The sequence below is a fragment of the Heloderma suspectum genome, chromosome 10 (genome assembly GCF_057233095.1).
Source record: "Heloderma suspectum isolate Gila_16-S chromosome 10, 16-S_ref, whole genome shotgun sequence".
Lineage (NCBI taxonomy): Eukaryota > Metazoa > Chordata > Lepidosauria > Squamata > Helodermatidae > Heloderma > Heloderma suspectum.
The window spans coordinates 11,342,392-11,361,623 of record NC_139467.1 but is presented as its reverse complement, the minus strand read 5'-3'; the positions used below and the strand labels follow the sequence as shown (position 1 = coordinate 11,361,623).

Sequence of the window (19,232 nt, the reverse complement as noted above, 5' to 3'; positions counted from 1 at the left end):
TTCCCCAACCTGGTCCCCTCCACATATGGTGGAGTTCAACTCCCATCAGCCACAGCCAGCATGGCCAATGGTTAGGAATCCTGAGACTTCTTGTCCAAAACATCTGGAGGGCACCAGGTTGGGGAAGGCCATTTTAATGTATATTCATGTCTTGCATAGGACTAACTCTAGGATTTTTCTAGTTGAGGAAGTCCCAGCATTTTACATTTTATTATTACATTTATATCCTGCTTTTCTTCCAAGGAGCTCATGTACCCTCAGACCCCCTGCCATGTCACAGAGGAGTTGGGGGTTACAATCTCCATTTATGTGGGGATCCAGCCATGCTAGAGAAGCACTGCTGCTTCTGACGTGGTGGGTGCCCCCTGAATTGTGCTGCCCTAGGCAACTTCCTAGGTACTGACTAGGCTTGAGACCTGCTTAGCTTTAACAAATCTAATAGCATCATGTGGCTTCAGACCATTGTCTGGACATTCTTCCCCACCCTCCCATCTTATCTGTATCCTTTCCCTGTTCCTCCAGGCTATTCACAGAATGTTTTTAGTTCTTTCCTCTTCCCCTGATTCACTCTCGCTTTGTTTTTGATCATGTGCATGTTTATTTGTTTTGTTTTAAATATACCCCCAGGGTACTTGTAATACACTATAAACCTTTTCCTCCAAGGCCTTCATCCTACTCCCTTCTGTCATTGAGATGGCCGCAATTTTGCCTTCCAAAAGGTTTTGATCCCCCCACCCCAGTTTCTGTTTTCCAGATAAGCCATTCTCTGTTTATGGGGGACTTGGATGTTGGAACCCAATTTCTAATTCCCCAATCAGCCATGAGGTTCAGTGGATGGGAGCTTGGATAGTACGCAATCTTTCCACCTAATCTACCTCGCAGGATTGTTGTGAGGATGAATTGGCTAGAAATAGTACACCAGGTTGTACTGTGAAAAATGCTACAGAATGAGGCAGGATTGTTTTATATTCTGCAATTTCACCATACAAGGGCAGAAATGCGTATTGCATAAAAAACTCAACAGCTGAAGTATCTTAGTTTTCATTTTTAAAATAAAGCAGATCTCTGGACCTTAAGGATGACGAGTGCGTTTGAAACTGTGTGGGTGAAATCTCAGATGTTGGGTGGAGGTCACGATGAACAGGATTTCCAGTTGTGGTTGCGTCAGTGCCTCTCATAGCCCCTTTCCATGACTAGCAGAAGTAGTATAGAATCCAGTTTGTTGTTCCTCATTCCCCCAAGGCCAGTGAGGGAAATTGTACACTGGGTGCTATTTGTTAGCGAGTTAAGGCCTTTGAGCCTGCAGGGTAGGGCTTCTCAGTGGTGGCACCACAATTACAGAACAGTTTTACCTAGTGGCATCTTTATATAGACCTCTATGGTTTGGGCCCTCGCCTCCCACAATTCTTCCATCCTGATGCTCCTGACACATTGGAATATCTTCCTTAAATGACTCTGCCCTTTCTCTCTTGCTGCTCCTTATGCTTGGAACTTCTCCTCAGAACCATATCCTATAAAGGAACATAGGGAGCTGCTTTATACACAGTCAGCTCTAGCTAGCTCAGTATTATCTACAAGTGGTTCTTCAGGGTTTCAGACAGGGGTTTTTCCCAGCCCTGCCTGGAGATGCTAGGGATTGAACCTGGGCCCGTTTGCATGCAAAGCAGGGGCTCTACCACTGAGCTACAGCCCTTTGGCTAATTCCTTAATCCTCATCTCCTGCTAAGCATAAGTACTGCACTAAGGAACTCTTCTCCCTCCCCAACACACACCCACACACCCCACCACTACTCCTGTTATTCTCCCCTCTATCTTGCTCCCCTCCCTCTTGCTCCCCTCTCTCTATCACTCCACTGAAGTTTAGACTGTAAGCTCCTTGGGAGAGGGACCTGACATATTGCTGATACTCTGTAAAGTTCTGTTCACATCAACAGCACTATATATTTTTTAAATAAATCAGAATCATACTTTGTGTTACTTTTATATTCTCTCTTATTCATTTAATTTCTAATTGATAACTCTGGTATGGTAGGGGAGGAATATTTTAGTTGTTATGGCTGCTGTACTGGCATTTCATACCTATTTTTATTTTAAGCAGTTTTTATGAAGGCTGTGAAGTAATTTTATAAACAAGGTTCAGCACCTTATACAGTATCTAAAAGGCACTTGAAAATAATCAGAGCTTTCTTGGATCAGACTGAAGGTCTGTTTAGGCCAGTAGAGGGGAACCTCCGGCCCACGGGCCTAATCCAGCTCACAGAGCCTTCCTGGATTCCTCCAGGGGCAGGTAATGGCCTCCAAGCCCTGCAGCTTAGAGGAATCCCAGCTGTTATCTCCAATCACAGATCAGAGATAACAGTGGAGGATGTGGCTGCGGGACTCACCCTCATGGCACCTTCCCCAGTGGGAAGGCACCATGTGGGTGAATCGTCCCGAATGAGCCAGCAGCACTCCTCTAGCTGCTGGTTCATGCGCCACCTTCCCCATTGGGAAGGCACCATGTGAGCAAAGCAACCTCAGCTGAGCTGGATGGAGCACTCTTCCAGCCACTGGGTGAGTCACGGGCCTTCCCCTTTGCTGTGCGCTGGCCTCCCCTTTACCTCAGAGCAAGCCCCATTGAACTTAGTAGGATGTATGTATGAACATAAGTAAGCATGCATAGGATTGTGTTACTAGGCTGCAATCCTATACACACTTACTTGGAAGTAAGCCCCATTAAACATGGTGGGACATAATTACTAGTAATCATGCATAGGCGGCACACCCAGCATTCTGTTTCCAGCAGCGGCCTGCCACATGCTCCCCATGGGCCCACCAAAAGGTCAGGAAGGCAATAGGCCTCCTTTGCTGTTGGCCCTTTCAAGCAACCATTATTTGGAAGTAGACTGTCTCTGATCATGGAGGCTTGATTTCGGTATCATGGCGAATAGGCGCGGATAGACTGAATTTGTCTAATCTCTGCTCAAAGCTGTGTAAGCTGGTAGCGCATCTTGCAGCAGTGAATCCCACAAGTTAACTATTAGGACTGCATAATTAACTTGTGGAAGGCATATGCACAGTCGCCTAAGTTCTGCGGGTTACAAAATCCAGCTTTCCTTGCCACAAAAATGCGTTACCACTGAAATATTCTTGATTTTTTCCCCCCTCTCCCAAAGGGTGTACGTAGGCAGTGTCATACGTCTTCTGAGTATTGTAGAGTCTGTAGTTGTGTGTGTAAACCCCCCCCCCCCCAAAAAAACTCGGCTGTCGCCCATCAGCCATATCTGCCTCTTCCTTCTCACTCTCGCCCCCCACCCCCACCCAGGCTCTCTGCGCGGCCCCTTTAATCGCCCCCTCCCTTCCTTTCCCGAGCATTGTGGGCGGAGCCGAGTGAGGCTGGGGCGGAGGGGAGGGCTCAGTGTGTCCATGGCGACGCGGCGGTGACGTGCGACAGGGGGCGTGGGCGTCCCGGCTCCATATGAGGGCGAGGGGGGGAACGTGAGGGGGGCCAGAGCCCGAGACCGACCCGGCGGCTGGAGGCTGCGGCGCGAGGAGCCATGAAGACCCCGGCGGACGCAGGTGGGGACCGCGGGAGGGTCCCCAGCGGGGGGGGGGGCCGCAGGAAGAGGACGACCACGACACGTGGGCTGGAAAGTTGGCGGGGATGCGGGGAACTTCTCTTCCCCCCCCCCGCTCCCTCCCGGGAGGGGTGGCTGACCCCGGGCGAGGGGTGGGGTGGGGGTGTCCCTGGTGGAATAAAAGGGGTGGGGGGCGAATGGAGAGGGCCCGATCCTGCTCTGTGTGGAGCCATGAGAGAGAGAGAGAGAAAGGGGGGGGAATCTGTAGGGTTTTGCAAGCAGCAGGAGCCGCCGCTTGGGTGGGAAGAGCGGCGAAGATCCGCAGCGGGTTCCGGCTCCCATGGCTGAAGTCTTGTCCGTGGGTGAAACTGTAATGGAGGTTCCTGCAGGGAAGGGGTGGGGAATGGTGTGCAGGCAAGTTCGCGCTGCTCTCTGCTCCCCCCGTCTTCCTCAAGTCCATCTCCGGCAGCTAATGGAGGAGGCTACTTAACTCTAATTTCCTGCCCCTGGAGCCCCTGGGGGGCGATCCTGGGCGAGCGGGAGGCAGCCCACTCCCCTTCTCTCCCGGCCTCGCCGGAGTTTGCCAGCTGGCGCGACGGCGGTGGCAGCGGGACCTGTTGCATTTCCCTGCCCCGAGTTGCTCGCTCGCTCGCTGCGGCTGCCTGCCTGGGCTGAGGACGGAGGCGCCGCTCGCTGACGCCGGGAGTTTTCTTTCTGCCCTGGAAAGGCGGGCGGGCGGGCGCGCGCACGTGTGGGGTGGGGGGAGCTGAGTTAAGGGGGCGGTTTTTAGAAGTGGGGGGCCGGAGCAGGGGGGCCCGCCATGGACCCTTCGCGGGGCTGCTTCTTCCCTCCCCACCCCCGGGCCGTCCGTTTGTTCTGCAGTGGGTGCTGCTGGCAGACGGAGGGGGAAGAGAATGAATGGGGGCTGACTGAGGCTTGTGTGGGCCCTGATTGTGGGGGTGGAGAGTGTGTGTGAATTGTGGGGAAGGCCTTGGACCGGGTGTCTTCACCCCACCCCCCCGGGAAGGGGGAGCAGTAGTTCTTGAAACAGACCCGCTTCTGGGTGTTCGAATTCGGATAGAGTGAACCCAGATTTTGGGGGGGGGGGTAGAGAGGCGTTGCAGGGATAGTAAGCGCCACGTTGCTGCTGCAGCTCGCAACAACGTTAGGCATCCGTAGCGAGGGGGGGAGGGATACAACCCCCCCCCCCCATGCATCTATGCAAGCGGGCTACCCGGGGCTCTTCTCTCCCGCCCCATCTTGTCTTACTTTAATCTTGGAAGCGCTTAAAAGTGATGGGGGGGGGGGTCAAAGTGATACACACACAAAACAAATGAGATGTGCGTGCGGTGGTTGTTGTTGTTTTTTGCTTCCCCTGGTTACCCGGGGGGGGGGAGTGAGTGTGTGTGTGTGTGTTCACTCCCCCCCCCCAGCATCTTGTTTGCGAGTGGGTGGAAACGGTTCACGGTGGATTGCACTGTATCTCGTGTGTGTGTGTGTGTGTGTGTGTGCGCGCGCGCGTGTTATAGGGGTGTGCGGGATGTGGGGAGGAATAGGGAAAAAGTTGCAAAGCGTTCCGAACTGGAAATTCGGCGTTCGAAAAGGGAACTTTTGTTTCCGACAAACAACGTGGTGTTAAGGTGGCCCAGGCGGGGATGGGCTGTGTAAGCGTGCACGGGCTGGGGGGGGGGGGGCAGCACGTTCTGCCTTGGCGGGGGAGGGTCTCTCGTCTCTCCCCCCCCCCCGAACTTTTTGGAGATACTGAGGCATGTTTAGCCAGGTATATTAAAATCTGGACAGACGGGGGGAAAGCCAAGCTAGTTCTACTCTGCTCTCCTTTACACCACCTAGTTAATGCTACCTTAAATATAGCCCCAGTCTTGTCTTGGCGGGTTGTGGGGAGGATGAGGAGGTTAATCTCCAACCTTAAACTCTGGACTTTAACCCTCTCTAAAAGGGAGGGGGTGTCTTTGCAGAAGAATTCTTTCCTCCCCTCCCCTCCCCTCCTGCTCCTCGAAATCAAAGAAATCCTAGATGCAAATCCTGCCTTAGTTCAGTTTATTGGGCTGGGAGAAAGGGGGAGTAACTGAGCCGCCTTTAATTGGGCAGGGCTTTACATATGTGGCGCGGGGGGGGGGCACTTTTACTAAGCCGGACTGGGGTGTGGGGGAGCATTTTCAAATGGCTTCAGAGTAGCTTCCTTAGAGGGCAAGTGTTCAGGGTCTTGGTGGACTTTGCTCTTAGAAAGGGGGGAAGGGGGCAAGAAGGAGACAAAGCTGAATTTGCGTTAGGAGGTGGAGAAACAGTCTGAAAACGGCTTAAGAAATCTTTCAGAGAGGAGGTGGCTATGCTATGGTTCCTTAAAATATAAATATATATATATATATATATATATATCTTGCAGAGGCTCTGGGGAGGGGTCAGATTCTTCTCACCCCCTTTCTCCTTCCTCTGTCTCACTCTGGTTTTGTTCAGAGCTTCCACACCATCCCCCCTGGCGCCACCCTCCCCCCCTTGTTCCGAGCCTGCTTGTCTGTCTCCTGGAATCTTGTGTGTCTCTTTTCTTTTTTTTTTGAAGTGCCTCTTGCTTCTGTTCAGACTTGTCTTTCCCCTCACACCTCCTCTTTGCAGTAATCGAGGCCGCTTCAAACTTCCCCCCACCCTCCCTTAAACTCTGGGAAAGTTCTTTTCTTTGGGCGTCTGTTAAAAAAAACAACAACACACCAAACAAAAAACTAATAATTCCTGGGCCTCGCCCAAACCACTAACAAAATAAAACCTTGCAGCGTTAGCCCCCATGCTGGAATCTCCCACATGCATGAGGTATCGTTCCAGGTCCCAACAGCTACACTTAATTTTTCCAGAGTTTTAAACATATTAACTTTTTTTTTTTTTTAATGCTTTGTTTTTCAGCCATAGCTTCTGTGTGTGGTGAGGGTGGGGGGAAGAATAGTTGTCTGGCTCATTTTTGCCCACCCCTTGCTGGCGTACTGCAAGCAGACTGTCTCTGATGTGGCTTCCACTAGCATGCCCCCCTCCTTTCCCCCTCACCCCACTTGCTTGCTAAAAGCTGGAGAATGGTGTTCTTGTGCATGCGGCTTTAAGAAGCTGTTGGCATTGGGGAGTGATGTAATATTAAGGGTTTTTTTTTCTGAAGCTGGGATTGAATTCCAGCCCTTTTAGCTTCTGGCTCCGGGGATTAGTCACAGGGGTGGTGTGGTTTGGAGTGTGTAAAGGGGGGGGGGTGATTTAAAGAGATATCAACTTAATTTCCAGTTTTCTTCTCTCCCCCACCCTCCCTTTTTTCTTTTTTCTGCTATCTTCCAGGAAATCCCTCAGCAAATAACCATAGAGCACCTTCTCCAAAATAGACCATAGTTCCTTGAAGGAGGGGGAGGGAAGGGCTCTGCAGAGCTAGCCTGGAGTTAGTAAACCAGACAAAAGGAGGTAAAGTGTGTTTAAGATGGAGTCCCCTTTCAGCTGAGCTTTGAAATAAAAAAAAATACTAAACTCTGGCAAGTAGGAGCAGTTTCAGCCTCCAGACACACTCACACCCACTCCCCCCACCTCTCTTAGGAAGCAGTGGAAAATACGAAGGGGGGCGTGGAGGGCCGGGCTTGGCCGGAGGAGTCTCCTGCAAAGAAAGTTGGAAGCCAGAGCTGGGGTTGCAAACACTCCATGCATTGTGTATGTGCTCTACCTCTCAGCAAAGCAAGGCCCCATCTTACTCCCAGCCCCTCGACTGGGGCATGCTCTGAGGGTGGGAGGTGATTCCTCCCCATCTGGGATAGAACTGAGGCCGCTGGCTCCCCTCCCACTGTGGAGCTGTGTGGCGGGTTGTCTTAACTCCTGCCATGAAGGCATGTGGAGTCTTGTTCTTAGATTTGTTGCAGGGAGGGCCAGAGAAAATCATTTGAATAAGTGTCTTATTGGTGAGGCATCTGGGACTCATAAAAGACTGGGACAGGAGAACTGGGGAGATTGGATCACACGCACGCTCCCTCCATGAGGTTTAGGAGAGGATATGGCTTAGGGTGCGTGGGTGGTACAGACCTGTCATACTCTCTGTGGTAGGGACTGTTGGTGTCTCGTCTTCCCTTCCCTCTCCATCCCTTGGCACTGGGCTGCTGCTGGTTCGTGCCAGGCCTGGGGGCAGTGCCAGCCAACAGACGGTGGTTTTTACTGCCTCCCTCTCTGGGCTGGCACATGAGATAGCTGACTTGGTGGAGACATGGTGGCAACAGCACGGGGGGTGCGGGTGGGCGAGCAAATCTAGAAGGTCTCACTGAGGTATCTGTGCCTTTGCCACCGTGGATGAAGGGGTGGAATTATTGTGTGTGTGGGGATCACATGCAAGAAGCTTTCCATGCCCCTCAAAAAAAAGTGGCCCTGTGGGTGTTCCATTGTGGTGGGAGTTAGAAGGTAAGGATAGGGCCTGAACAGAGGGGCTTCATCACTGGATTGCTGAGTTGTGAGTTTTGATTGTAAATAGAACTTTTGTGGCTAAAAGAGAGCAGACACTGTGTGTGTGTGTGTGTGTGTGTTTTATTTTTTTTATGGCGGGGCGTTAGCTACATAAAAACCTTTCCCTGGAAGATTACATCGCTGCAGCCGGATCAGTGTGAGGGAGCTAGGACAGGGTGGCTGGGATGAGTGTTAATCAGAGGATTGTTCCTTTGAGGAATGGGGCAGTAGTAATGCCATCCTGCCTTTTTCTCTTCTGCCTCCGCCCTGCTCCCCTGCATAGCCTGAACATAAATGTGTCAGATGTCTTCATGGAAGGGTGTTAGTCCCCCTCTCCTGTAGCAGTTCCACCTTCTGCCACACAGTTTGCCTACCTCGGTCCCCGTAGTAGGCACCCCACACTTCAGTAGGAGTAGATCAGATTTGCTTGGAAGCCTTGTATCTTTTGTTGAAAACTTGTGATATTCCCACCACCTGTTGTTCCAAAATAAGCAACACCACCTTGATGTCCAGTCAACATTCTTATAGGACTGTCCCATACAGAGGAGTTGACTACTAAGCCTAATTTCCTCCCCATCCATAAACTGTAAGGCCCACATGGAGTCTGATATACAAAGGAGGTTGGGGGTTTAGTGGCGGGATTTCTTTGGCATGTAAGTACTACAGGAATACTTTCTTTTGTACAGCACCTAGCATTTCGTTGGGTGCTGTACAAACGTCCAGTAGTATCACTGAGGACTAGTCCACGCATCATGGAATTAAGAAGTGCACACACCTATATATTGCACATGCCTGTAAGTCGTGATAACACACACAAGTTGTATGTTTCAGTCTTTGACCACATGCATGCACATGTAGGACCAGACACACGTCCTCGACAAGTGGGTGCAGCCTTCACACTTATGGGGAATGTCACAGGTAACCCAGGGTATACCTGCTGCTATTTTAATGTATGCAACCATGTCTAGAATAGCAATTCTTCAGCTTGAGTTTATGCAGAGCAGTCCTGGGGTGTACATGTGGGGGAAGGGGGGATTGGAATGCCCTGGTTTGTCATAGTCATGTGAGTCTTGGAATAATTTCTCCCTCCTTGTCTCTGTTACACCCCAGGAGGACTCTACTGGGGTGGGGAGAATACACCAGCGTATCTGGTAGCACCAGCCTGAGAACAGTAGCCCATTCAGTGTGCTGTGTTTGGATCTCAGCAGGCGGCTGATGTCACAGCCACCCCCCCTCCCCCCACCGCCTTGCTAATTAGTGAGAACAAGCCCATGTGTGTGCGCGCGCGTGTGTGTGTGAGTGGGGCTGACTCAGATGCTGCAGCCGGGGGAGGAGTGGGGCTTGTTTTCCCTTCTGTGCCCCCCCCCCCCCAAGCTAGCAGGAACTGGGAGATGGGATGTGTCCACCCACTCTGGTACAGATGGGGAAGAATTGGAACACGGATGGGGTAAAACATGGGATAGTACTATAGGGTATGTGGAACGTGGGGGAGAGACTTCCCCCCCACCCATCCCAGATTTGCACCTACAGTAGTTGAAGCAGTGACTGGTCCTCAATCCTTAACAGGTGCTGTGCTTTAATACTCGGTGTGATACAAAGCAGATACTTGTGGTGAAGTCTCCTCTGTTCTCATGAAGAGGGTTCCAAGAAGCAAAAAACTTGCCCCCAAACTTTACATCCCTCCCCCCACCCCCACTCTCGTGGCACTAAGATGTGGCCAACTCTGGGGAGGAGGGGGCAGCATGGCAGTTGTCTTTATGCAAGGGTCTCATACGGGCATCCTCTACATGGTCCGTTTTGTTCCAAGCGGATGGGGCACCTCCCAATCGCCTGGGTTCTTAATACAGTTCAGTTGTGGGGTGCTCTTGGCTGCCTCTCCTTGGGGTGCTGCCCAGTTCATGCTGTCTCTTCTCTCTTCCTCCAGTTTATTTTTAGCCTGTCTCCCTTGCTGTTGCCTGTTGCTTGGAGACTGGTACTTTGGGGGGGGGGGTTCTGTTTGTAAAAGCCCTGTGGTGCCAGGGAGCAAGGCAGTAGGAAGGATGCTCAGTTGCTCTTGTGTTAGGGTGCACAACTCTTTATTGGCTGGGGTACACTGTAGCCCTGTCACTTATCTATTAGTGGATTACTGGTCAAGGGGGGGACATGATAGAGGCTTGGAGGCACCCCGAAGGTTGAAAGGTGTGGGGCCGTTTTTTTTAGCCCTCCCACCCCTCTCTAGATGACATCACCATCCTAATGGCTCGATCTCCGCCGATGCCCTTGAGCCGGCGCCCACGTCCCCGGCCTCCATTACAGGGCCCTGAATTATTGATGGGCTCAGAGCGCCTGGGGTTTGGGAAATGGGAAACCACAGCCCCCCTCCTCCTTCCCTCCCCCCCCCCCGCAAAGCTTAGACACCCCCTCCCCCAAGGCATTGGGCATAGGCTCAGCAATTTGAGCTGAGGAGATATGAAAGTGAGGGGGGTGGGAGAGAAGTGGAAGGGGTTCTGTACCACACATACCCTGGCCTTGTGAGGGGCGGTGCAACATATGTCTCAATTCATGGGTGCATAGCTAGTGGCCTGTTTGTAAGAGGTGGCAATGTGAGAGCTGGTGTGGACAGAGGTTTGGACTTGGACCAGGGAAGCCCAGATCCAAATCCCCACTCGGCTATGAAGTTCACTGTGTGACCTTGGACCCGTCATTCCCGGGCTAACCTACCTCGCAGGGTTGTTGCAAGGATAAAACGGAGACAGCATAGTCGTGGATAGCACTTTGATCTCTGTGGAGAAAAAGTGGGATATAAATATAGGTGGATTTAGAGGGAACTGTGTTTGTAGGGAGTAGGGGGCGGTGATGCATTGTCTAATTAGAAAGGGTAGGTTCGTCTTCTCCCCCCAATCCTAAACCCGAAATATCTGACTTGTGTGTGTTGGAAGGGCCGCTCCATTTACCAGACGTTGCTGCAGGGCATGCTGGGAAACAGCCTATTGTCTTTACTTCTGACTTCCTGTTTATGGAGGGACAGGGGAGGGCAGCAGAAACCTTGTCTCTCAAAGGAGGGGAGTGAATAGAGATTTAGTCCCTGGGTGAAATAGGATGTGTGGGAATAGGCCTGTGTGGTATTCGGAAGATTAGGGACCTCTGCGCACCCACTCCCCACCCAGTTTGCCCCTGACATTTTGGCTCCTAGGCCCCATATAGTGTGTGTGTTTCTAAGGGAAGGAGTGCTCCTGACGGCCTCTGCATCTCCCCCCCGTGCCCCCCCCCAGGAATGCTCTGGAGTTGGGCTAGGCTGCTGCCTCGTGGCTGGAAAAAAAGGGCCCCTTGTCTGGGAGCTGCTGACCTCAGCCACTAACCATCTCCCCCTGCCCCCCCCCAGCCTGCCTAGTGAGAACATGGCACAAAGAATCTTCCCCCCCCCTTCCAAACATGTTGATGCTTCCCTCTGCCATAATGGAGCTGATTCTTTCCCAGAGTTCTTGAGCTGTAACTCTTAGATCCTCACTTTCTCTCTACTCCCCACCCCACCACACTCCCTTTCTCATGTGTCTGTTACTCTGGGAATTTTTTGGCACTAGAGATACTTGAAAGGTGTGTGTCCGGCCAGGTATGTGTCCCCTGGGCAAGACTCCTGTAAGTTGGGAACAGAGGCTGCCAGCTCTCTACCCTTTCCCTCCAGGTAGGGAGGCTGAGATCAAGAGGCAAGCTAGGTTGCTCCCTCCCTCCCACCCACACTTGGAGGAGGATCTGGTTGAGACCTAGCCTGGAAGTCGCAAGGCGGCTTGGCCAGCCTCCCAGCCTCCTGGCTGCACAAGGGGAGAGGCGGCGACGGCGGCAGCAGCCGGTTTCCTGTTTTCCCTCCCTTTGCACGCTGGGGAGCGTGTGTGTGTGGAGGGGGTAGTGGTGGAATCCATGCGCCCTCATAGTTGCATCCTGGATGGAGGTAGGGTGAGGAAGAAAAAGGAGCTGGAGTAGGAGCCCTTGCTTGGTTTAACCACTGAGCATTTCTGCCAGCACATACCGATGGGATGCAGGAAGTGGATCAGAGTATGGGAAATGGCAGAAGCTTTTTCCAACTATTTTTTCTTTTTAAAAAACGTTTCTTTGCATTCTCTCCTCCCCCCGCCCCCTGCCTTTATGCAGACTGGCTAACTCTATGCTTCTGTTTGCCAGGGTTTGCCTTCCCAGACTGGGCCTACAAGCCCGAGTCGAGTCCTGGCTCACGGCAGATCCAGCTGTGGCATTTTATCCTGGAGCTGCTGCGCAAAGAGGAATACCATGATGTCATTGCCTGGCAAGGGGACTACGGCGAATTTGTCATCAAGGATCCAGACGAGGTGGCCCGGCTCTGGGGGGTGCGGAAATGCAAGCCTCAAATGAACTATGACAAACTGAGCAGGGCCCTGAGGTGAGCTGTGAAAGGGCAGGGCAGTGAGTGGTGCCGAAACTAGAAGGAGAGACCCCAATAATCCAGTTTTCCACCCCCTTTAGCTTGCTCTTACATGCCTGCAGGATTTATATCTGGTGTGCAATTCAGCTTCCTCTGGTCTTGTTGTTTTTAAATATTGCTTGCCGCTAGTCTTTATGGCATTTGAAGTGAGTGGGTAGCACCTGGTGAAATCTCAGAGGTGGGGCTGAGCCATCAGAGGGTAGGGCTTCAGTCTCTGTATACCAAACTGTCTGCCCTCCCCTCCCCTACTGGTGCCATCTCCTGCTTTTTCTAGACCTACCTGTACTTGAAATCCTTTGTCCATTCGCCTCTGAGAACTTTCAATAAATTCTGTTTTCTGAATCTTCAGAGCAGAATGAATAGTGGAAAATATGCAAATGTGCATAATATATCTGATTTGGGGTTTTATTGGTGCAGAATCTGGAGGGGAACAGGTGGTAAACACATATACCTCTGGTTCTTATGTTTTGTTGTGTTCCACTCATCTTCCAAGATGCTCAGACCACCATAATGTGTAGTTCTAGTCTGGAACTACACCAGTTCATTCTCTAGGTAGGATGTCTGGTCATAGTTCTTTTTTGGGAAGAGTGCCTCGCAACAGCCCTGTGAGGCAGGTCACTGTTGTTTCTCCCTTAGAGATGGAGAACGGAGGCTGAAAGGGTGGCTTGCCTGATGGTCATAATAAGGGAACATCCTGTATTCCTATGGTTAGGTGAACAAAATCACGGAGAGACTAGATGTATTCCTACAGATTAAGATACCTTTTTAAAGCCCACATCAGAAATAACTATAGTATTATAAGAGTTCGAAAGAGGTTATATAAGCCAAACCCCTGTTCAATGCAGAATGCAACTATGGCATTCTTGAGAGATAGCCACTCAGCCTCTGTTTAAATACTTACAGTGAGGGTGAGCCCACTGCCTCATGATGTAATCTGTTCCACTGTCCATAACAAGAGTTGCTGTTGGCGTTGCTGGGTTGTAACACACAACAGAAGGTAATTAGGATGTTGCTCCGGAGGCACAATGCACAAGTTTGCATGTGCAGTGGTTCTGGGCTGTCCAAATGCAAGATGCCTGGGCTTCCTGGTATAGTACAGCCTTACCCAAGCTGGTGCTCTGCAGATGTGCTGCAGGCTAACACATCTGGAGAGCACCAGATCGGGTAAGGGTAGTATAGTGGGTGGTAGGTAGAGACCAGGGCTGAGCGGCAGAGCCTGTGCTTTGCATGGAGAAGGTCCCAGGTTCACTCTCTAGTTTCTCCCATTAAAAGGATCAGGTAGCAGGTGATGGGAGGGAGAGACCTCTGCTGGAGACCCTGGGGAGTGCTGCTGGTCAGTAGTAGACGGAACTAGGAGAGATGGACAAGTAGTCTGACCTGGTATAAAGCAGCTTCCTACGTCCCTTCAGGCAAGAGCAACAGCAAGCATGATTGCCCTTTGCAGAGTCGGTACAGGGCTGGGCCACATAGTCCGGCTTCAGCGGGTGCAGAGTCGCTGCTTGCTATTCCTGGCTCTTGAGGAGGAAAGTAGGGCTTTGGTACTTAAGGATGTAGGGCTGGGAGGAAGCATCTTCAGATCCTAGGCCCTTAGCTGTAGGAGAGGGGGACTTTGGCAAATCTGTGTTTTTGTCTCTATTCCCTATCTGTAAAATAGGAAGATAACCTCCCCACTATTTTAGGGGTGGGAGATGTGTACGTGCCCTTGTGAAGGGACAGCTTGGCTGCACGTGAATAGCGAACAGCAACAACAACAAACATTACTAGCCTGCGTATTTCCATGTGCCTGCTGGGATGGTGAAAATCGACCATATGAGGACATTGTTCCCCCAGGCAACCCTGCAAGTGGTTATTTACAAGCCTGTGATACATTTCCTGTGCAGCCATAAGGTCTAGAAACCTGTTTCTTCTGAATGTGAACAGTTGCTGTTTAGCAACTGCTCAGGCTGCAAAACTCAATCTTACAAGGCTGTGCAAGAACCACAGGCCACCCACCATATATTCAGAGCCTGAAGAGTTTCTGTAGTGGGTGTTCAATGGGACTTGTGAGTCACTGATCTTACACTTCTCCCCCTCCTCCTCCTCCTCCTTGTCCTCCTTCAGGTACTACTACAACAAGCGGATCCTACACAAGACCAAGGGCAAACGTTTCACCTACAAGTTCAACTTCAACAAGTTGGTGCTGGTCAACTACCCTTTCATTGACATGGGCATGGCAGGTGAGTGTAGTGGTGGGACAGGTTATAATGGGAGGAGGTATCATGAATACATGCCCTTCAATATTATTGTTGTTATTTCTATACTGCCCCATAGCCAAAGCTCTTTGGCAGTCTGTTTAATGAAGCTTTCACAGCTTACATTTAGCTTTAGACAATCCTCTCTCCTCTTCTCTCAGACATCTTTGATCTTCCAACACTTAGAGTGGCAGAGAAACTTGAGCTTAAATGCAAGTTGTCACCACTGAGGAATACATCGTAAACAGTTACTTTTCAAGATACAGAAATTTGGGGGCTGTGTGTCTATCTGTCCATGTTTCTAAGAATTGTGGTGCTGCTTTGTGTACACACACACGCGTGCACGCATGCACCACCTCCCAGTCTTCTGGTGGTTGTGTGTTGGCTACTGATAAAACATGCATCAGAGGTCTTATTTAGGACCCCTGGAATCCCAGTAACCCATTCTTCTTTTAGAGGTGCGATGGGAAGGGGATTATCTCTGAGGAAGGTTGTGCAGTATTCTTCTGTGGGAAGAAAGATGTCTGTTAAAGACCACATGTTAAGAACATTAGAAGAGTTGTGCTGGATCAGACCAAAGGTCCATCTAGTCCAGTATTTTGTTCCCACAGTGGCCAACCAGTTGCCTGTGGGAAACCCACAACAGGAGATGAGTGCAATAGTAGCATCCCGCTCGTGTTCCCCAGCAACTGGTATACATAGGCATACTGCCTCTAATACTGAAGGTAATATATAGTCATAATGAGTAGTAGCCTTTGATAGCCTTCTCCTCCATGACTTGTCTAATCTCCTTTTAAAGCCATCCAAATTGGTGGCCATCACTATTCATGCATGTTCTGCATGCATAAGAACAGAAGAAGAGCCCTGGTGGATCAGACCAAGGGTCCATCTAGTGCAGCATTCTGTTCACACAGTGGCCAACCAGCTGCCCACGAGGAACCCACAAGCAGGACATGAGCACAACAGCACCCTCCCACCCATGTTCCCCACCAACTAGAATACATGTGTGAAGTCCAATCCCCAATGTTTCCAAGGACGCAGGGCTAGGGAACGCCTGTGCCTGAGGCCTTGGAGCAGCCCTCCTCAACCTGTTGCCCTTCAGTTGCGTTGAACTACATCTGGAGGGTGCCAAGTTGGGGAAGACTGCCATTGAGGGTTGCTGCCCTTGAAGGGACATTAGTGGGTTGGGTAGGCCAATGGGCTCATGAAAGCTGCCTTGTACTGAAATATATTCATGCTGGAATTTGGGAGGGAAGTGGTCGTGTAAGCAATTAAGATCATAAGAAGAACCTTGCTAGTTGATGCCAAAGGGCTATCTAATTCGCAATTCCTTGGGTGCCTGTGGGAAGCCCACAGGAAAAACATGAGCGCAACAGTTCCCCAGCAACTGGTATTCAGAGGCATGTTGCCTCTGGTATTGGAGGCACTATATAACGTAATAGCGATAGGACGCAGCAGCGAAGTTCACACCGCTCAAGGTTTTTCTTTTTCCATCCCAGAACGTCATTTTTTTCTAACTCCTTCTCCCCATGCCCACAGGTGGCGCAGTGCCCCAGAGCGCCCCACCGGTGCCCTCGGGTGGCTCCCACTTCCGCTTCCCGCCCTCCACGCCATCAGATGTGCTGTCGCCTGCCGAGGATCTGCGTTCGCCTGGCGTCTTCTCAGCCGTGGCTCGCCGCTTGGCTCGTGGCTCTGTCAGCGACTGTAGCGATGGCACCTCAGCCAACTCGGAGGTGGAGGAATCCTTGGCTGAGGAGCAGCGGCGTGGTGGAGGGGAGGCTGCTGGCTTCCGTGGCCCCCCCGTGCCTGGCCACCCCCGCCTGGCCCATGACAGCCTCTTCAGGGTTTATCCTCGCCCTCGGGTGCCTGAGCCCCTCAGCCCTTTCCCCGTGTCCCCCATGGCTGGACCCACTGCCCTCCTGCCCCCTCAGTTGTCCCCAGCCCTCCCCCTCACCCCCACACACATGAACTACACTCCCTCGCCCACCCTCAGCCCCATGTATCCAGGCGGCTCCCACTTCTCCTTCAACCCTGAGGACATGAAGCGCTACCTCCAGGCCCACACCCAGAGCGTCTATAACTACCACCTCAGTCCCAGGGCCTTCCTACACTACCCTAACATCGTCATCCCGCAGCCCCAGCGCCTTGAGAAGCCCCCTCTCCCACCCCCACCCCCCCAGGCCGAAGAGCCCCCAACCCCTTTCAAATTCAAGCTGCAGCCCCCACCGTTGGGGCGTCGCAACCGTGACAAGCAGCAGCCCCCAGGAGAATCCAGCAGTGGCCTCCCCTCCTCCTCTGCCTCTACGTCTGCAGCAGAGCTGCCGCTCCCCCAGATCAAGGTGGAGCCCATCTCAGAGGGTGAGTCAGAGGAGGACCTCACTGTCGAGGTCACAGACATCAGCGAGGATGACGAGGAGGTCTTCAAGGCCCCTCCTGCACCAGTGGAGAAGGCCGAGGAGGAGGAAACTCGGGCAGTGGCAACCCCTGTTTCCCAGGCTGGAGAGAGTGGCAAATGCATCCCGCTCAAGCTTCGCTTCAAACGCCGCTGGAGCGAGGATCAGCGGCTGGAAGCGGGCATGGGGGCCGAAGAAACGGACGACAAGAAGGTGAAAGGGGAAGACTATGCCAGCAGTCATGTGGAAGGAGCAGGAGGCAGACGGATCAGCACAGAGCTCCAACGAGCTACTGCTGAACTGACCCTTGAGAACCGGGACTCTTAGAGCTGGGATGTGCAGCCCCACTCCCTTCCCGGGACAGACGGACAAATGGACGGGAGCAGAGGGGGCTGGTTTTGCTGCCTTAACTCAGAGTTTTATCTTTTTACCTTTTGTCAGTTTTCCTTACCTTCTCGTCCCTGTTTATCCTGAAACTCTGTAAATTTTATTATTTCTTTTCTGGAAGCCAGAAAAATTTAGGGGTGCGGAAAATATTGAACAGTTTTTACTTGTCTATATACATATATAAATATATAAATATATAAATATATAAATATATATATATATATATATATATATATATATATAAACTCCTTGTGGGGGTGGGGGGATTTCTGAAAATTAATACGCCACGTCAATTTTAACTTTTAAGAGCGTTTTCTTCTCCCCGTTCCCCACTTCCTCAGAATCCTTTGAGGTATAGAGCCCCAGGGCCTTTTTTAATTAAAAAAAAAAAAGAACCCCACAGAAATAAGGAGTAGCTTTTTAAACCAAAAAAAAAAACTCCTTCTTTGCCTTCATGGGGGATTGTAGGGGTGGTCTTATGAAAGCTATCTCTCCCCCCCCCCCCAGTATTGGCAAGCTTAAGCACAATACGCTTTTTAATCCCCCAAAGGATTGAAAAGAGAATTAGCCATATATCCTCACATCCATCTCACTCCCCTATCCAAATAGCACTATGAGAAGCGTGTGTGTGTGTGTGTACGTGTACGCGCGCACACGCGTGTAATTAATATCCCTTTCTGTTTTAAAGGCCCACCCTCTGTATAAGTGATGTCTTACCTTTAAAATATAGCCGCCTCATCATGTTCTCTTCTCCCCCACCCCAGATTGTAAGTTGATGTCTTTGTGAAACCTTGTGATCAAGAGCAGTGGCAGAAGAGGGATCTTTTCCTCCCACCCCTCCCCCGACCTCCAAAGAAACCCCTTCATAATACATTGCTTTATGTAACCAAAAAAGTGGGCTTGGGTGTAATGCAGCCCCCTTGGCCTGTCCCACTGTGGGGTTAGGGAAGGGGCTGGGGGTTTGAAGGGTTTTTTAAGTGCCTGTTGAAGTACTGTTTCCAAGGGAACATAAGCAGGGAGTGGGCACTCCTTTTTCTCTCTCCACTACTGTTGTCCCATTAAACCTATTTCTTCTCCGCACTTCTCCCCTCCCCAAAGAAATTAAGGCACTGTTTCATCACCTCATTGAATAACTCCTCTTTTTCGCCTCTCAGAGAGGGAGTGTCTGGAATCACTCCCCCTCCTATTGAAGAGGAAGAATGGGGGGAGGGGGCAGGTAGTACAAGGTGACGGTGCCTTTGAAAAACAAAGCAGGGATCCCCTTCACCCCAAACACATCCATGTACCTCCCGATTGTGCCCCAATCCCTTACAGGCATATTTGCCTTTGTTTTCAGCTGCTCCCCACTTGAGCAGGAAATAAACTTTCCAGTTCCCAGCAGGAGAGAGGTTGGTGCTTTTTTTGTTGTTGCATCTAGACAAAAACAAAAGAGCAGATTTTGGAAGGATGCTGTTAGCTTGGGGGCTGGATCTGGATCTTAAGCTGCTGTTTGTGGGGTGAACATGAAGCAGCAACATGCTTGAGGGGGGTTTATACAGCCTTATTCAGATTCTTTGTACATATCAAAGAAATGGGGGTGTCTCATTTTAAAGAATGTAAAAAAAAAAAGAATTAAAAAAACCAATAAAGGGTTTTGAGATTTAATAACGTTGTGTTCCCTTTTTAAAAACAACAGCCAAACTACATGAATATTGCAAAGTTCTATTCAATAAATAATACGCTGTACTCTTCATTAATAGAATCGAGACATTCTGCATCCAGGTAATAC

The 19,232-nt window shown here is 50.9% G+C and overlaps 1 protein-coding gene across 3 annotated transcripts in view; it reads left to right on the top strand.

Annotated features, from left to right (window-relative positions):
• Positions 1–17,657, top strand: part of ERF (ETS2 repressor factor) — a 28,057-nt gene extending 10,400 nt beyond the window's left edge. The window contains exons 1-4 of one of the 3 annotated variants that reach the window (XM_084814342.1): positions 3,421–3,558; positions 12,177–12,411; positions 14,554–14,669; positions 16,224–17,657. In XM_084814342.1, the coding sequence (XP_084670468.1) occupies positions 3,537–3,558; positions 12,177–12,411; positions 14,554–14,669; positions 16,224–17,404 (1,554 nt within the window). In that variant the 5' untranslated portion in view covers positions 3,421–3,536 and the 3' untranslated portion in view covers positions 17,405–17,657. Of the gene's footprint in view, positions 1–3,420; positions 3,559–12,041; positions 12,412–14,553; positions 14,670–16,223 lie in introns of those variants that run through there. The other 2 variants (XM_084814343.1, XM_084814341.1) reach the window with 2 other exon arrangements.
• Positions 17,658–19,232: the final 1,575 nt, after the last annotated feature.